The following is an 18875-nucleotide window of genomic DNA, read 5'->3' as shown; positions in this document are numbered from 1 at the left end:
AAAATGTATCAGTACCAATCATAAAGTTTATGTCATTGCTCCTAATTGGTTTGATAAAAAGTAAGGACCCCAAGAAAGAAGCTGCAGTCTCTGTAGAGCAGCTACTAGGTCACAGAGAAGCTGACCCTCTGAATTAAAATAGTTCAACATAAGGGAAAAAATTGGGGGCCAGATAGGGGCAGCTAGGTGGTGCAGTGGATAAAGCACCGGCCCTGGAGTCAGGAGTACCTGGGTCTCAAACATTTAATAATTACCTAGCTGTGTGGCCTTGGGCAAGCCACTTAACCCCATTTGCCTTGCCAAAAAAAAAACCCTAAAAAAAAAAGAAAGAATTGGGGGCCAGAGGTGAAGTCCCCCACCCCAACACTTTCTGATTGTGTGACCAGGATCAAATTACTACCTCTCAGAGATGCACTTGACTTTGTAAGACAGGGATAAGAGTACTGTATTTCCCGATGTATAAGACTCTCCTTGCATAAGATTCAACCTTAATTTTGGGACCTGAAATTTGAAAAAAAAATGTATTACATAAAGTTATTGAACTCAAGTTTTATTCATCATGAAATTCAAGGACCTTCTGCTCATAGCTTTCAGGCATCTTTTGGGCAAGCCTGGTGTTTGATTTGATTAGTCCATTTCGCTTCATGAACCTGAAGCACAAGTTGTGTCTCCTTTGAAATCAGTCACTTCTTGTTCATCAGCAATTCTTCTTGCCTTCTGCTGAACCATCTTTGTGGACACAGGAATTCCACTGGCTCTTTGCTCTTCAATACACATCTTCAATTCCTTCTCTAACTCAGGTCATTTGGCTGCCTTGCCTCTCCCGGCCTTCTGCTGTGGCATTTTCAGGAAAGTTTCTTCTTCCTGGAGCCAGTCTCTGATTGTTTTCTCAGTTGGAAGAGGACCAAACTTACATTCAGCAGTATGATTTCCATTTACTTTTTTCATTTCTTTTTTCTTTTTTTTAATTAAAGATATTATTTGAGTTTTACAATTCCCCCCATCTTACTTCCCTCCCCCACCCCCCCACAGAAAGCAATCTGTCAGTTTTTACTTTGTTTCTATGTTGTACGTTGATCCAAATTGAGTGTGATGAGAGAGAAATCATATCCTTAAGGAAGAGACAAAAAGTCTAAGAGGTAACAAGATCAAACAATAAGATACCTGGTTTTTTTCTAAATTAAAGGGAATAGTCCTTGAACTTTGTTCAAACTCCACATCTCCTTATCTGGATACAGATGGCACTCTCCTTTGCAGACAGCCCAAAATTGTTCCCGATTGTTGCACTGATGGAATGAGCGAGTCCTTCAAGGTTGAACATTGCTCCCATGTTGCTGTTAGAGTGTACAGTGTTTTTCTGGTTCTGCTCATCTCACTCAGCATCAGTTCATGCAAATCCCTCCAGGCTTTCCTGAATTCCTGTCCCTCCTGGTTTCTAATAGAACAATAGTGTTCTATGACATACATATACCACAGTTTGCTAAGCCATTCCCCAGTTGAAGGACATTTACTTGATTTCCAATTCTTTGCCACCACAAACAGGGCTGCTATAAATGTTTTTGTATCAGTGATGTTTTTACCCTTTTTCCATTTACTTTTGCAAACTGGTTCACTTTGAACTTGAATTCAGCACTGTATGACAATCTTTTCTGAGCCATTTCTGGGCAGAAAGTGGCAGAAAGTGGGAAAATGTACTCTAATATACCAGTAACAAATGTGAAACAATGAATGTAAAGACAGCAAGCATGAAAAGGTGGGAAATGCAGGCAAAAAATCTCCAACCAATGGATAAGATGCTCCCAGTTTCCAGACCCCAAAGTTTTCAAAAAAAATGTGAGTCTTATACATGGGGAAATATGGTAATTTCACTAACTCCTTCACCAGGCAAAGAATCTACTCTCTACACCTTCAAATGCTATAGAAAACTCTGTTGTTACTGCTATTGACAATAACATCCTGTTAATCAGAAGCTTTCTGAGGCTTGCAGGAGGGACATCCTGTTTTTATTTGTGCCCACATAAAAACCTCATCCCTGGGATTTCCTCATGCAAGGCAACCAGCAGCCCATGTTCTTTCTCTTAAGTCTCCTGTCTCTTGGAAACAAGAACAGAATCTGAGGCTTTGTGGAGCCCAGGGAGCTGTGGGCGGATGGATGGGGGTGTGTGTTGATCTGAAGGAAACCTATTGAGTTCAGTGAACTTGAACCAGGGCTGTGGGGGAGGCTCTCCAAGGAGAGCATAAACTGAGCTCATCAAGCCTGAGGGGAGAAGCAGAAACAGGGAAATTTGACAAATTAAATTAAATTCAACAAATATCCCACTTCCCCTCCCTCAGTCTCAGTTTTCTCCTTTGCAAAATTATTAAGTTGGACTCCATGGTCTCTAAGGTCTCTTCCAGCTTTAAATCACCAACTCTTTGACCTGTGATCTAAACTCAATTTCCTTTGATAAATATTTCCTATGTGTAAAGAAAGTCCCATCCTGAGCACTAAAGTAAATAGAAAGCTGAATAAGATATCGTTCTTCCCTTAAAAGCGATCACCAGCACAGTAAAGGAGTCTGCAGAGTAGTTGGAGTAGATATGGAGGCTCCTGCAGCAACCCATTTCTTCTTCAATACTTAGGATATTTGGGAAATTCCTTTTGAGGAGGTGGGAGAAGGGGCATACCTTGTTCGGGATACCTCTGAAGGCTCTTAGACTAGTCTTGCAGAGACTCCCTGGACAGATGACCAGAGATCTCCCTGCTGAATACCTATAGCCTTCAGGTAGGATCACAGAATCTCAGAGCTACCTCAAGTGGACATCTAGCCCAAACTGTACATGAAAAGAATGTTCTCCCCAGCACATGGGGTAATGGAAAGGATTTAGAATCCAATTCAGGTTCAAAATATTGGCTCTACTCTTTATCAATTTTGTGACCACAGACAAGGTGTTTCACATTTCAAATGAAGCAACACATGTGTGAAAAGGAATTGCACCAGGCAGAGTACTCTGCAATTGCTTAGATGGTAAAGTGTTATAAAGAACTGTTGTTCTGTTGTTTCTCTGTGCCATGTTTGTGTTCTTCATCTGTGAAATGGGAATACTGAGTCTAGCCTACCTCACAGTTAAGATAAGGAAAGAATTAAGTAAATATTAAAATGATCTATAAATGTATTTTTGTTACCCATTAACAAATTTTAATTAAATGCTTGTGCTGTGTTAAATATATAGAAAGACAAATATGAAACAGTTCCCTCCCTGAAGGAGCTTTCAATCTGTTTTTTTTTTAGGTTTTTGCAAGGCAAATGGGGTTAAGTGGCTTGCCCAAGGCCACACAACTAGGTAATTATTAAGTGTCTGAGACTGGATTTGAACTCAGGTACTCCTGACTCCAGGGCCGGTGCTCTATCCACTGCGCCACCTAGCCATCCCCTTTCAATCTATTTTTGTCCTGTTCCATGGATCTAAATGGAGAGACTGATTTCAGAATTAGGAAGACCTGGATTCATCTTTCTTCTTTGACCCAAGTTGGTGGGTCAATTGCTAAATCTTTTATCATCCCAGGCAGCTGTATAAAATGAAGACATAATGAAGACAGATGTCTATCTGAATTGGTGCAAAGAATTTCCTCATTAGGCATTTCTTGTAGCAATAAAATTGTTAGGTACAATCATACATGTTAACATGTTTCCCATCTCATTTTCAATTTCTTGTCTGTGTATTTCCACAAAAAATTAATAAATTACAAAGAAAGACTTCCCACATGTGGTAGATAATTTGTGGAGGATTTATGTCAAGAGTCCCAATGAATGACACGAAGTTGTGAAAGGGAGATGACCAGCATTAGGGGAGGCAATAACCCTGCTGATGGATTCATGGATATATTGAAGATATAAATGTTCTGTTCCCACCCAGTTTCTTGGAGATAGAGGCCCTAAGACTGGCCTCCTAGTAGGTATTCAGTTAAGGCTTATAGGTTTCACAATTCAACTAAAATCATAAGGCATGTGTGTGCGTGTGTGCGTGTGTGCGTGTGGGCATGCATACTTGGAGGGGTACAGATGATAGATATATAGACTACTAGATACATAAAGCTACATAAATAGACAGATACATAGAGATGTTGTTCAGTCATTGTCCAGTCATGTCTGACTTTTCATGACCCCATTTGGGATTTTCTTGGCAAAGATACTGGAGTGATTTGTCATTTCCTGCTCCAGCTCATTTTACAGATGAGGAAATTGTGGCGATCAGGGTTAAGTGACTTGCCCAGGGTTATGTAGCTAGGAAGCATCTGAGGCCAGATTTGAACTCAGAGAAATGAGTCTTTCTGACTCTAGGCTGGGTGCTCTATCCATTGAGCCACCCAACTGCTTCAGATAAGAAAACAGATATGTTTGAGAGAAAAGGTACTGCCACTTTGATATGTGGACATTTTGGTTGTCAAGAGGAGTGGGGGAAAATTTGCATGAGGAATATTGATAAAATCAACTTGAGAAGAATTAGTCCCTCAAATATGAATTATTGAGGACACAAACTGTTCTGAGGATAGAGATAAAAATGTCCCTCACATAAATGTACTAAGAAGATACTTTGAAGCAGAGCAGTGATTAAGTTAAAGATGACTGCAATGCTTTGTAGTCCATCAGTTCATTCACATAAGATTATTTTTTAGAGGTTTCAAGAGTATGAATCAAATATAAAGAAAATGGCATGATTTTATGAGGACTGGGGCCATACCTAAAAGAAAGGTATATATATATTCTTTGAGTTCTACATCATAAGTTAGATGAGTCACTGCTTATGAGGACACCCTTATTTGAGTTATTAAAAGAGGTAGATAGGTAGATAAATGGATTAGCAGGCAGGTAGATAGGTAAGAGGGTAAGTAAGAAAGCAGGTAGTTTGCTAAGTAGATAGGTTGGTAGATGGCCAGGTAAAGATAGAAGCAGGAGAGGAAGAGAAGACACCGAAGGCAATAGAGGAAGCTACTTAATTGAAGCTGCTAGGAGCAAATTTGCTCTGTAATTTGCTAAGTGTTGTGTGATTTAGAATAGAAGATTGCTTTGCCAAGAGCTGATTGACTGGATAAAGGGTAAATCAGTTGAGAGAATTGACTGAAGCCAGATAGGTTGCAGCATCTAGAATCTGATCACAACAAAGCAGAATCCTTTGCTTTTTGAAAAATTATCTGAGTTTATTATTGCCCTGTAGCACCATCTAAAGCCTGATAAAGAGGGAACCTTTTAGATACCTGTGTTGCTTTGTATTGCCCTCTATAAGCTTGAGGGGGGGAAGAAGAAGAGGAAAGAGGGTTTTTGTAGCTATTTTGAGCTATACTCATACATTTGGTCAAAAGAGCATAACATTTTCCCAGCATCGTGCCAAGAGGGTGGGTATGTGCTAAAAGAGCACATTGACATTGCTCAGATGGTATGAGAGTAGCCTAGTAATGACGTTCAGCAGGAGAACTGGGGGGTCCAGAAGGGGAGTAGATAGCAGAAAAGCATTTTTGCCTAGTAAGTGTCATGTTTGGATTGTTTTCTAAAGAATCCAAGGGCTTCAATGCCCTATTCCTCTTCATTTATCACACTGCTAGGTTTGTTTGTGTGCCAAGGATGTGCAATGAGGAGAGGCAGAGGAGGCAGAGATGAGGCTCACCTCTGATTGTGAAGGGTTGAGCACATACCATCCACTCTACCTCAAAGACACATTGTTAGAAGGAGCAATCCAGGTTTATAGGTGGACTATGTTATTTATTTTTAGGCTAGATTTTGCCTTCTTTCAAGTAAATATTATGATTTTATCTGATATTTCCTTCTTTTGAATGTTATATTATTTTTGCATTTAGTTTCTTTTTTTTTAGTTTTTTCAAGGCAATGGGGTTAAGTGGCTTGCCCAAGGCCACACAGCTAGGTAATTATTAAGTGTCTGAGGCCAGATTTGAACTCAGGTACTCCTGACTCCAGGTCCGGTGCTCTATCCACTGGGCCACTTAGCCTCCCCTTACTTTCTTATTTTAAAGTGTTTCAGTTGAATTGATAAGATTTTGAAGGATGAGATATGAAAAGATACTCTACAACTTACCTTTGTGCAGGTGGGAAGTCAGTGTACATTGTACAAATTTTAGGGCCTTTTCAAAATATATCAATTGTGCTAATTTTTTACTCTTTAAAAATACTACTTGCTATATGGGATAGCTTTCTGGGAGGTGGAAGAGAAAGAATTCTGGGAATAGTTATGAAGAAGTAGAAGACATAACTTATTCTTTAAAAAAGAATTAATAGGGTTATTGTGACTGATTTTGTGGAAATGGAAAACATGTTAGTGGGGACTCAGGAACTACAGGGGTGAGTACTAGTAGAACTGCATCCCTCACATCTAGGGTCTTGAGAGACTTGAATAGCACTAGTATGACTAAGGCCATGGTTGCCAGTCACCCCTTTTGCCTACCCTCCTTGAGCCAAATCCAACAAAATAAAACATCATGACGACAGGTTGGAGAAAGTAAGTTGATACAAAGTGAGAGAGAGAGAAATGAGGGATTTGGTATCCCAGGACATGTCATATTTAGGATAGATATAGATATATACACACACACAATTATAGCTACCTGCCTACGAGGGGAAAGTAAGAACCAGCAGGAATCCAAGAACTTCATTCCACCAAATACTTCTTTTGGGGGGGGGGGTCTGCAATGCAATGGGATTAAGTGACTTGCTCAAGGTCACACAGCTAAGTCATTATTAAGTGTCTGAAATCTGATTTGAATTCAGGACTTCCTGACTCCAGGACTGGTTCTCTATCCACTGCTCCACCTAGCAACCCCCATCAAACACTTCAAGAATGAAGGACAAACATTATTATTACTGTTCCCATGCCTATTGTTCTTGTTGTTGTTGTTATTATTATTATTAAACACTTCTATACCTTCTTCATCCTACCTTCCCTGATTAGGTTCTTACACAGCTCCCCCACTCTAGTAGTTCTAATCCCCATTTCTTGATAATGAGGAAAACAAAGAATATCAGAATTGGAAGAAAGCTTGGACCATGGAATTTTAGAATTTAGTTCTAAAGAGGACCTTAAATATCATCTCATTCAAAAATAACATACTGTCTCCTCCTCTCCGAGCATGTAAAGTGTAATATTTAACCAAAATGCAATGTTATAATTATATATATATATATTATGTATTATATATAGTATTATATACTATGTTTATTATATGCTACATATATTGTCATTATTATTTACATTGGATTTTAAAACCAAGTCAATATGCAACCCATAGGGATTCTTATGTACACATTAGTGACTTAGCTTCTATTTTCATTTGACACCAGTGATCTAGACAAACCTTCTCAATTTCCAGATGAGAAAATTAAGGTTCAGTGAGGGCTACTTGCCTTAAGTCCCATGGACTATATCTAGTAGTGCCAGAATCTGAATCTTAATGTTTTTACTCCTAATTTAGTCCTCTTTCCATTACACCAAAACCCTTAATTTTTATAAAGAAGTGAACTAAAACTCAGAGAGAACAGAGGGGTTATAACATGAGTTAATTGTAGAGCTGGACTAGAACCCAGGACTGCTAAATCACAATTCCTGCTACTAGACCAGAAAAGAGAAGCTAGGAAGCCCACAAAATTGAAAGCAGGGTTGATTTTTTTCCCCATGTGGTGAATGAACTCTACATTCCAGGAAATGAGTGGGATGGGTGAAATTCAGTTGAGGAAAATATTGTTGTTTTTATTGTTGTTTTTTCTTTTCCTAAGCTTCCAAACCCTCCTAGACACCATTAGTTATGTGAACTAATGAATGAGAATCATAGCTTGTATTTCTATTGCTCTTTAAAGTTTTTCTTAATGAGATTCAGTAAATGAGACAAGTGTTATTACTCTCATTTCAAAGATGAGGAAATTGAGGCTCAGAGATATATCACACAACTAATAAGTTTTAGAATCTGAATTTGAACCAAGTCTCTTGACTCTAAGTTAAGTGGCAGAGAGATACAAAGGGATAAGCCCTGTCTGGCTCTGAAGTCAGAGTATCTGGGTTCAAATCTCACCTCTGACACCCTGGGGCAAATTTGGGCTTAAGGCCCTAGGTTTCCAGTCCTCTTCTATAAAATGAAGGGATTTCACTAGATGTCCTTTGAGCTGTCTGCCAGTTTCACCTCAGAAAATTACTGTGTGACTCTAGGTAACAGTTGTCTGCCTCAGTTTCCTCATCTCTAATAGGGGGATAATAATAGAACCCACCTCCCAAGATTGTTGGGAGGATAAAATGATTAATCATTTACTTGAAACTTATTAAAATATTTGTCAAGCATGTTGTAAACTTTAAAGTGTCTTTTAAATACTAGCTATTTATTATTATTATCATTGGTGACTTTGTCTTCTCCATTCCCCCACTCAACTAATGTGGTTGCCAAATCCTTGACATAAATAGAAAAGTTCTCAGTGTATTATAAACTCAAATTCCACCCACCTCCCCCTGCTGTTTTGGAATGTTTCCTGCCTCTATTTCACCATCCGGTGGGAGGGTGGGCAAGGGAGGGGGAAGTCCAAAGAGGCAGAGGTAGAAGAGACTTCCCAGGACCCCAAAGGATATGAATTCCAACAGAGGGTCTGGCCTGCTGCCTGCCCCTCCCTCTGTCTCCTTCCCTCCTCCTTTTCCTATTTCTTTTCTCTGTATCTTCCCCATCCCCTCCATCCCACTCCCCAGTCATTCTTCAGGGAGCTGTCGCCTCCCCACCCAGTTCTCCAATAAAGTTGATGCTCATTCCAGTCTCACATAAGCATATGGAACAGGAGAAGTTTGAGTCTAGCTTCAGGAAACATTTCCTGCTTCAATAAACAGCTAAAAGGTGAAGGTGGAGGTTCAGACGAGCTGAGCTGCGGCGATTGTCTCAACTCTTCATTTACTGTTCACATCTTTTGGTCCCCAACCCTTTACCCAATTGGCATCTTGCGTCCCCCACCCCAAACTCTGGCCCAGCCTATGCTCTTGGAAAGGGACCAGTGCACAGTAATGTGGACCAAAGGGAGAGAACAAGAGCCACCAAATGTCTGAGCAGGAAGGAACCTCAAGACCGTGAAGCTGTGGGATCACTGAATTTATAGCTAAAGGACTTTAGAGACTCAGAACATAAGGCCCACAGAGTCACTCATTGAGCCCCTGACAGATATGGGATTCAAAACAAACCCAGATTTTATGACTCTTGGCCGAATATATTTTTCCAGCATGTGTAACTGCTCCCCTCACCCCACTTCCTCCTCCCTCCTCTGAACAGCTGAGAGTAAACTTAATGAATTCTGTGTAAGAATTCTAAAGGGCAGGGTGTCTGTGTTGAAATTGGGGGAGAGCAAAGCTAAAAAAGGCCTTAAAAATCAGAGAACATCCAATGTCATAATTAAAAGGGTCTTAGAGATCTTAGCCTAAACCTTTCATTTTCCAAATAGAGAAACTGTGATCAAGGAATGAGAAGCAACTTTCCCAAGGTCAGTCAATTAATCATAAACCTTTATTAATTCCCTACCATGTTCCAGGCACTGGAGATGGAAAAAAACAAAAATGAATCAATTCATGTCCTATCAGGGGAGACAACATATATAACTAAAAGTATAGACAAAATAAATACAAAGTAATTTGAGGGATAGGCCAGCTAGGTGGCATAGTAGATGGAATACTACTGGACTTGGAATCAGGAAGATCTGAATTCAAAGGTGACCTCAGGCTCTTAATAGTTGTGGGTCCCTGGGCAACTCTCTTAATCCTTTTTGCCTCAGTTTCCTTATATGTAAAATGAGCTGGGAAGAAAATGGCAAACTATTCTTGTATCTCTGCTAAGAAAACCCCAAATGGGGACTTGAAGAATTGGACAGGACTGAAAATGACTGAATAACAACAAAAAATTGAGAAGCTAAGGGAAGAACCAGGAAAGATTCGACCCAGCACCTGGTTTTGAAGGAAACCAGGGATTCCAGGAGGAGGAGTTGATGTGGGAGTGTATTACAGACATGGGAGAACAGCTTCGGCAAAAGCCCAGAGATCAGATGTTGAATGTTGGATGTAAGGAACAAGAAGTTTGTCTAGGTCAAAAGATACAAGAAAAGAAGTGGTGTACGTTAAAGGTAGGAAAGAGCTTTAATCCTAGAGAGGTTTGTGTTTGATTCTATAGGTAACAAAAAGCCACTGAACTTTATTGAGCAGGTAAATGACATGATTAGACCTATTCTTTAGGAAATATTGTTTTGTCAACTGTGTGGAGAATTTATTAAAGAAGAGGGAGACCAGTTAGGACACTATTATAATAAACAGGTCTCAGAGTGAATTCACACATACTTAGTTCATTTTATTCTTACAGCAACCTTGAAAAGTAATAAGGGCAGAGAATTTTATTTTATAGTCCTTTTATAGAGAGATTTAGCAACTTGACCAAAGTCAAATAGCAAGGCAGATAAAAAATTAAGGTTACAAACTCCATCTTGAGAGGCCTAGCCCAATTCCCTCAATTCGCGCCCCCCATTTCACAACCTCCTGAAGGCTTTTTGAGAGATTCTTAATTTTAATGAATGTAACTTTTATCAAAGGCACCCATAGGGGTGGCTAGGTGGCCCAGTGGATAGAGCACCAGCCCTGGAGTCAGAAGTACCTGAGTTCAAATCCAGCCTCAGACACTTAATAATTACCTAGCTGTGTGGTCTTGGGCAAGCTACTTAACCCCATTTGCCTTGCAAAAACATAAAAAGGTACCCATATAATATGAACACAGCTTCAGTATTTTTCGTATCTTTGACTCAATATTCCAATTGATAAAATGGAAACTTACTTTCTATCATTCCCAAAGGCACATGGCTCTCTTTCTCCTAGCAATTTGGGGAAGTAGCCTTGGATCATTTGAATAGACTCTTCCCTGATCCTCTTTTCTTTCCCCTCCATTCCCCCCATCCCCCATGCCCTAAAGGGAATTGCCTAAGACTGAGACATATTTAGGGAGAAAGATTGGGATGTTTTTCTATGCTTCTAAACCCATAGAAAGTACAGATTAGGCAGGATATGGACCACTTAGGTGTTGGGACTGGTGAGAGGACATCATTCTCCAAAAATTAATCCTGATCTCAGAACTGGGGGGAGGAGGAGGAGGAGGAGGAGGAGGAGGAGGAGGAGTTGGAGGAGGAGAAAGGAAAGGAGGAGAGGCCCAATTATGAGGTATGGGACATCTTAGAATGAAAAAAAATCTTTCAGAAATTCAGAGAAACCTAGGAAGATTTCTATGAATAGATGAAGAGTGAAATAAGCAGAACCAAGAAAATAGTATAAATAATAAGCACAACAGTGTGAATGAAATAACCCAAATCCAACTGAGCACTCAATAATTATCATGACCAAGGGTAGAATGAGAAAAATGTACCTCCCTTCTTTGCAGAGTTGCATGTCTCTGAGTAGGAAACATTGTGTCTGCCCTCAGACTCAAATGACATATTGGTTAATTTTATTTATTCAGAAGGTGATATGAGTAAAAATAAATTTTATAAAAAGAGAAATGCCTTTAGAAATGACAGTTTTTGAGTTATGAAACAAATATGGGATTCTGGTCTCCTAGGAAGAGGAATGACTACCATCTTCTGGGAGATGAAGAGAATTGCAAGTTTGAGCCACAGCCCTTGAAAAGCTGGTCAGCAGAGAAACCTTTCCAGTGAAGGCTGTGATAGGAGCCACCAATGAGGGACATATATAAGCTGAGGGCTACTAGGGGTTGGGGGGGAGGGGAATGGCAAGAGGGTATGTGTATCACAGAAGAACACAAAGAAGTAATGAATGAAGCAGCAAAACAAAGAAATGACCTCCAGGTATCATCTATACTGTAAGTCAGTAGTATCCAAGTCAAATAGAAACCTGCCTACATGTTGACTTAGTAAACCACAAATTAATATTATCTATATTAAATTGTATTTTTTGCTAAACTTTTTTTTTTGCTAAACATTTCTCAATTAAATTTTAATTGGTTGATTTCACTTGGGACTTATAGGCAGAATGTTATGGGGGTGAGTTTTACATTCTTTATATGCAGTTGAAGCAGATATTATCATTTTTTAGGGACTCTGACCTGGGAACTATTTTTTTCCCTGTTAAACTCTTTGTTTGTTTGTTTTGGTTTTTTCCTAGGCAGTGGGGTTAAGTGGCTTGCCCAAGATCACACAGCTAAGTAATTATTAAGTGTCTGAGGCCACATTTGAACTCAGGTCCTCCTGACTCCAGGGCCAGTGCTCTATCCATTGCACCACTTAGCTGCCCCCTCCCTTAAAGCCTTGCGAACCTAGATCCTTGTAAAGTGAATAGGTAATTATTCTCTGGGAGGTTTCAAATATTGAAGTTCCTGTATTATCCTGATGGGGGAAACAAGGGATAACTGGACTTGGAGTCAGGAGAATGGAATTTCGCATCTGACCTCAGACACTTGACTCTTACTAGCTATGTGACCTTGGGCAAGTCACTTAGCCCTGATTGCCTCACTTCAGGTTCATCTCCACTTGTCCTGATTCATACCTGATCACTGGACCCAGATGACTCTGGAGGAGAAAATGAGGCTGGTGACTTAGCACAGCATCCCCCTCACTCCAATTCATATGCTTGTCATGGCATCACCTCCCTGATTATTACTAGAGCTTCATTGTGTGCTCAGCTCATCCTTGGAAAGGATTCAAAAGAGGAAAGGAGAAGATTCAATTATTAAGTGCCTACTATGTGTCAGATGCTATGCTAAATACTTTATAAATACTCTATCATTTGATTTTTACAACTACAATTTCATTTTACAGTTGAGGAAACTGAAGCAGACAGGTCAAGTACCTTGCCTAGGGTTCCACAGCTAGAAAGTATCCAAAGTTGTATTTGGACTCAGGTCCTCTTGACTCCACACCCAACATTCTATTCATTGTACTACTCATCTGAAACAAGAGTTACCTAAAAAAAAAAATCTCCCTAAGTATTGGAGTTGTACAAAAATATAATGAGCTATGAGGTAGTAGGTTGGCAAGGTAATAAGTTTTTCAAAATTAAAATCATCAGTTGTCAAACCACTTGTCAAGAATGTTATAGAGAAGATCCTTGCTCACATACCAGTTGGGCATTTAGAGTTCTTCCTAACTGTGGAAATTTGTAGAAGAGACCGGAAAATGATTTGTGAAGGAACCTTTAAGCCATTGAATCTTAGGGTCCTTTTGGGCAGCAGGGAACCCATGTTAAAAGTATACCTTTACCATAGCAACTAATCTAATAAGTTTTACTTCATCTATCCTATCTAAGCCATCATAGATCTGAATCTTAGCATACCAAAGGTACAAGGTGGTAAGAAGGGTGGGGTTCATTTTTCACGAACACAAATATTGGAACCTGAGCACATGGAATGTCTCCTGGAATGGGATTTCAGTCCTGTCTGGGGGTTTTGTCTTTCCTTCCACCTTTGTCTTCCTCTGCTCTTGGGATCTCAGAACCTGGACCTCTGAGACTTGATGCTCAGATATCATAGACATATGCAGGGTTGGAGCCTCTATCAATTGATCATTTCCTCATATGATAGTGGATATATTTTTTGTTCCTACTCTCTTTCAATTTCTATGATTCAGAGTCAACACTGCCCAAGATGAAATTCTCTTTTCCTCTTATTTCTGCATGTACTCTCATCCTTATCCCCACCTCCGTAAGTTCTAATCTTCTACAATTCATTTTCTCCTTTGCCCTCCTATTAATGTTTACCTTTCAGTCTCTTTACTTCATATTATCTAACTTTTTGCACTAATGAAAACCTGGTTCTCCCCATAAGATACTGCACCTTTGACCATCATCTCCAGTACTGGGTGCTCCTATGAAATACTAGGCTGGGAAGGAAAGTTAGATATATTCCTCATTCCCACTTCCAGGTTGTTCCTTTGTCATTATTATTTGGTTATTTTTCTTCCTTTGAAAAGCTCAAAGCTCACTTTCCTAAAACTCTGGGCCACACCATCTTAATGCCAAGCTGTTGGTATATATATCCTGCTTCCTTTCCAACTCTACCTCTGAGAATAGTAATCATATTGACAGTCATTCCTGAAGAGGAAGTGTCAATCAGGATTCCAATCTGTGTTCTGACTTCCCTCACTCTATTCTTCTCTGGGCACCCTTGTCTTTCTTAATGTTCCCTTCCCATTCTTATGCTTCCTTCCCCTATTAATATGTAAGCTCTTCAAAGGCAGGGACTATATTTATTTTAGTATTTGTATCCCCAGAGCTTTGACTGACACACAGTAGCACTTAATAAATACTTTCACATTTATTTATTATACATTTGTCACCTGGTCCAATTCCTTGTCCTGACCTCCAGGTCTAGTGACCTCCATCTACTTCATTCTCCTTTCTTTCTCAAGGACTTCATTACCTACTTTAACCCTTGTCTAGATGGTTGGGCAGTTCAATATACAAATTCATATACACTTTAGTTTGGATTTTTAGTCTATCAGTCTCCTAAAATTCCATGTCCTCCATCTCACACAGCCACAGTATAGAAAGAGAACCTGTAATTGTTCTAACTCTATAGATCAAAACTCTAAATTTCCTCTCTCTCTGAACAAAATTTACTATCTTTAAATTTCTCCCACCACCTAACTTCTTCTAAATCCATTCTTTATCTTCACTATGAACTCCTGTCTCTCCATTCTTTCCTGTATTCCCAGACAACACCTCTGTTGTAATCTCACTTCCTTTCCATCACAGTCTTGCTCTTTAAATGTTCACTTATAAGCTCTCCTTGGATTTCTTCCCTCAAGTCTGACTACTCCAACCCCATATTACCCTCATCTTCTGTTTTTCTCTGTTCCTATTCATGGGCTCTTGCAACTGGGTTCACTATAAAATTATGTTACTTTACCACAACCGAATCCTCACTGCTATATGAAAATTCTTTTATCCTTCTCAAATTGGCACACTCTTTAAAAAAATTAACTTCTTTAAAACTGGTGAAAATTTACCTTCTTCCTCATCTATCTACTCCCCACATTAAGAAAAACCTCTGTTACAAGCACCTATAACAAAACAAATTCCTGCACTATGTTCAAAAAACAAATCTCAACGAGTCCAATATCTTTCAGTCAAAAGTTTACGTTTCATCATGATTTGAGTCTTTCAATTGTTTGTCTTTACAATGTTTTAATTGTCATTTCTCTCATTATTAGTGTTTTAGAATTTTTATATGACTATTGATAACCTGATTTTCTTCCTTTGAAAACTGCCATTCCCAGTCATCAATTATTCATTAATCAAGGCTTGGCTCTCATTTTCCCAAATTTGACCAAGTTCCTTATATAACACAGAAATGAGACCTTTATTAGAGAAATTTGCTAAAATGATCTCCCCCCCCCATTTTACTGTTTCTCTTCTAAATTAGCTGCATTGGTTTTGTTTGTGCAAGAATATCTTATTTTATGTGACCTCACTTGTCTATTTTTACCTTCTGCAATTTCTTATATCTCTTGTTCAGTCATTAACTCTTTATCATTAGATCTAGCAGATATTTTCTTGCTTGCTCCACTAATTTGTTTATGGTGTTCCTCTTTATGTCTAAGTCATATAACCTATCTTGGTATATGGTATATTATAGTGATCTAGATCATTTTCTCTTTCTCTCCCTCTCTTGAAATTTCTTTGCATGAAATTTGTATTTGTTTACTTGTGTTCATCTCATGTCTCTCTTGCTCCTGGAGGATAAGGACTGAGCTTAAAAAGGATATATTGAATTGAATGTTTTAAACATCTTCTCCCTTTCTCCTTCTTTCCTCTATTTTACAGATGAGGAAAGGAAAACTCAGAGGAAGGAATTTGTCCAAGGTCATACAATCACAGATCCAGGATTTAAAGCCAGGTTTCTTGTCTCTAAGTCTAGTGATCTTGTCACAGGGATCAAGAGAAAAGAAATTTTTAATACCTTAAAATACTATAGGAATTTGAAAACCTTATTTGGAAACCTAGCATGTCTCTGGGTTGAGGTGATCTAAAGCTTTCTTACACACAGTTCATCCACCACCCTCATCAAATTATTTGCAGCTGTACCACCTTCATACCCCCTCCCAGTCCCCCAACTCCTGAATTTAGGAAATTCTGTCAACACCCAGGTCTCCTGGCTCCTAATCTCATGTTTTCTGAGTCCCAGTCTGACCAACCTACCGAAGAACAGGAGATAGAGCAGAACGACAGAAACACGCCAGTCTTCCATTGCATACACTCCCAGCAACCTGAAGCTGTTTTCTGCTCCTCTGAGCCTTCCCAGACTTTGGACTTCTCCAGCTCCTTAGGACCATGTGATCTGATACAGGAGGGAACACCCTTAGGAGGCCAGGAAACCACCAGGAGATCTCAATCAGTTACATATTGACAAGCCCAGATTCTGGCCAGGCTCTGAGGATCAAGCGCTTGTACCCTCATTCTCACTGGATTTGACTGGGCTCCCAGATAAGAAAGAAGACCTGGGAGGTAGGAAGACCGGAATTCAACTGTTGCTTCTTCTGTATACTGGTTCTGAGATGCTAATCATTCAACTTCTGGGACTCTGCAACACTCTCTGAGGTTTGGTAGAATAGGTGCCAAAGATCTTAATTTCTCACTGGAGTTTATTTACTTCACTTATGAAATGGTAATGAGGATGAAGTTGGGAAGGAGGATGAAGATAAGCATGATAATTAACACTTGAATGATGCTTTAAAGTTTGCAAGGTGCTTTACATATATTTGACCTTCATAGCTGCTCTGGGAGGAAAATGATATTATCTACATTTTGCGCATGAGAAAATTGAAAACCACAGAGATTAAATGATTTGCCTGGGGTCACACCAATAATAAGTCTCAAGGCAAAATTTGAACTGAGGTCTTCTTGACTCCAGGCCCAGTACTCTAGCTACCATACTGCCGGCTATGTCTGAAATTCCAGATCAGGCCCAAAGTTCCAAAATACAGTAGCAACAGTGGCAGCGGCTGTGACAATTGTAAAAACAACAAGCCCTTATATTTTAGAGCACTTTTACATCCATTCTCTGAATCAGTCCTCCTGAATTTGCCAACCAGTCTGTGGTAATTAGCACTATTTACTCACACACATGAATTTTTGATTATGTGGTTCATTATTTGACCAAGTGAGGGAGAAAGAATAGAAAGAACACAGGGTTCAAAACCCAGACCTGCTACTTGCTCTCTGCATGATCTTGTATAAGTCACTTTATCCTATGAGCTTTGGTGTCCTCATCTATAAAATGGGTCAATAATACTTGTATTACTTTGCAGATAAGTTGTAAGGAAAGTGCCCTGGAAACTTTAAAGTACTGTAGAAATGTATGCTATTGTTCCTAAATAGCCAAACATCATCATTTGACAGAGGAGAAAAATGAAGCCCACAAAGTGATTTGTCCAAGGTCATGCAACTAGAGACAGAATTAGAATCCAGGAGTTCCCAGACTAGGGCTCTTTTTAATATCCTTCAACTTGAAGACCTTTCCTCCATCTCAGTGTTTTCTTTGCCTTTTCTTACCCTTTTCCCTTATTTACCTCTGATGATATTGTTGCTATTCATTCATGTCTGACTGTTGACTCCGTTTGGGATTTTCTTGTTAAAGATACTAAAGCAGTTTGCCAATTTTCTTTTCTAGCTCATTTTACAGATGAGGAAACTGAAACCAACAGGGTTAAGGGACTTGCCCAGAGTCATTCAGCTAAGTGACTGAAGCTAGATTTGAACTCACAGTATTAGAAGAGAAAGAAGGAGAACATGAGATTTTACAAAGTTAATGTCAATAGACCTTGGTAACAGATTCAATATGAAGGGATGATAAAGATAATTCTTGTAATGTCAATATGAAAGAATTATTGTGAGGAAAGTGCTTTGTAAACCCTAACGTGTTTAAGTATGAATTTACTATTAGTAGTAATTCCAAATGAGTAGGTTAATTTGACCTGAAAGGGAAAAGAGATACAAAAGCAGTCCAGATCCCAATTCAAAATGGAACAGCTAATGAAAGCAGTGGGAGAACCCATTTACTGAAACCAGACACAAAGCAGAAACGCTTGACAAGCCGAAAATGTGGGGAGGTGCATTACATTTCCCTAGCCTGATAAATTCAGTAAGCCCAAACCTATGTAGGCGGAACTTCTTATAATTAAAAAGAAACCATTCTGGGTATTGCCTTTGTTAGACTGTGTTTGTCTCCCCTTTGTGCCTCTCCAGGGAGAGTTAGAAGGAACACTGGCTGTGGAGTCAGACTACCTTCCCAAGCCTCCTCCTGTTACTTCCTAGCAGGATGACCTGGAACAAATCACTTAACTTCTCGGTGGTTCACTTCCCTCATTTGTTAAATGAGGGGGCTGGAATATATGACCTCTCTAAGGTCTCTTGCAGGGCTAAGCAGTCCATGTTCTTTTGAGTAAGCCTCAGTAATTGAAGGTTGAGTCTTTAACAGAGCAGTTGAAAGAAACAATTCTATGATTTAGACATTCTTTGAGCACCTCAATTCCCATTGAATAGAGCTGCTAAGGACTATAGGAAGAAAGCTTAAAAATATTTTTTCACTATTCTATCTGATTCTTTGGTAAAATAGTTCAGAATATAAAATTGGAGTCATTTTGACTGATTATGAGGCTTTTTACCTCTCTGGATCTCATATAAAGTAAAGGATCAGTCAGACTAGATCATTTCTCAGATCTCTTTAGGTTCTTAATATTCTAAAATTAAATTGTGATATATTTTGTTATAATTGTAATAATCTCATGTGAAAATTTGCTTTTTTGTGTTAGACAGTTGAAGCTACTGACCTTAAACCTCGGAACAATTTTTCATCAGAAGCTCAATGAACACTTGCCAGAAATGCT

At 39.2% G+C, this 18875-nt stretch overlaps 1 protein-coding gene across 2 annotated transcripts in view; it reads right to left on the bottom strand.

Moving 5' to 3' along the window:
* AMN (amnion associated transmembrane protein) overlaps positions 1-16308 on the bottom strand; it is a 77764-nt gene extending 61456 nt beyond the window's left edge. For both annotated transcript variants that reach the window (XM_074213160.1, XM_074213161.1), the window contains exon 1: positions 16189-16308. In XM_074213160.1, the coding sequence (XP_074069261.1) occupies positions 16189-16237 (49 nt within the window). In that variant the 5' untranslated portion in view covers positions 16238-16308. The remainder of the gene's footprint in view (positions 1-16188) is intronic.
* Between the last annotated feature and the right edge of the window lie 2567 nt (positions 16309-18875).

The sequence above is a fragment of the Macrotis lagotis genome, chromosome 1 (assembly GCF_037893015.1).
Source record: "Macrotis lagotis isolate mMagLag1 chromosome 1, bilby.v1.9.chrom.fasta, whole genome shotgun sequence".
Lineage (NCBI taxonomy): Eukaryota > Metazoa > Chordata > Mammalia > Peramelemorphia > Peramelidae > Macrotis > Macrotis lagotis.
The sequence above is the reverse complement of the archived record's forward strand: the minus strand, read 5'-3'. Positions and strand labels throughout refer to the sequence as shown.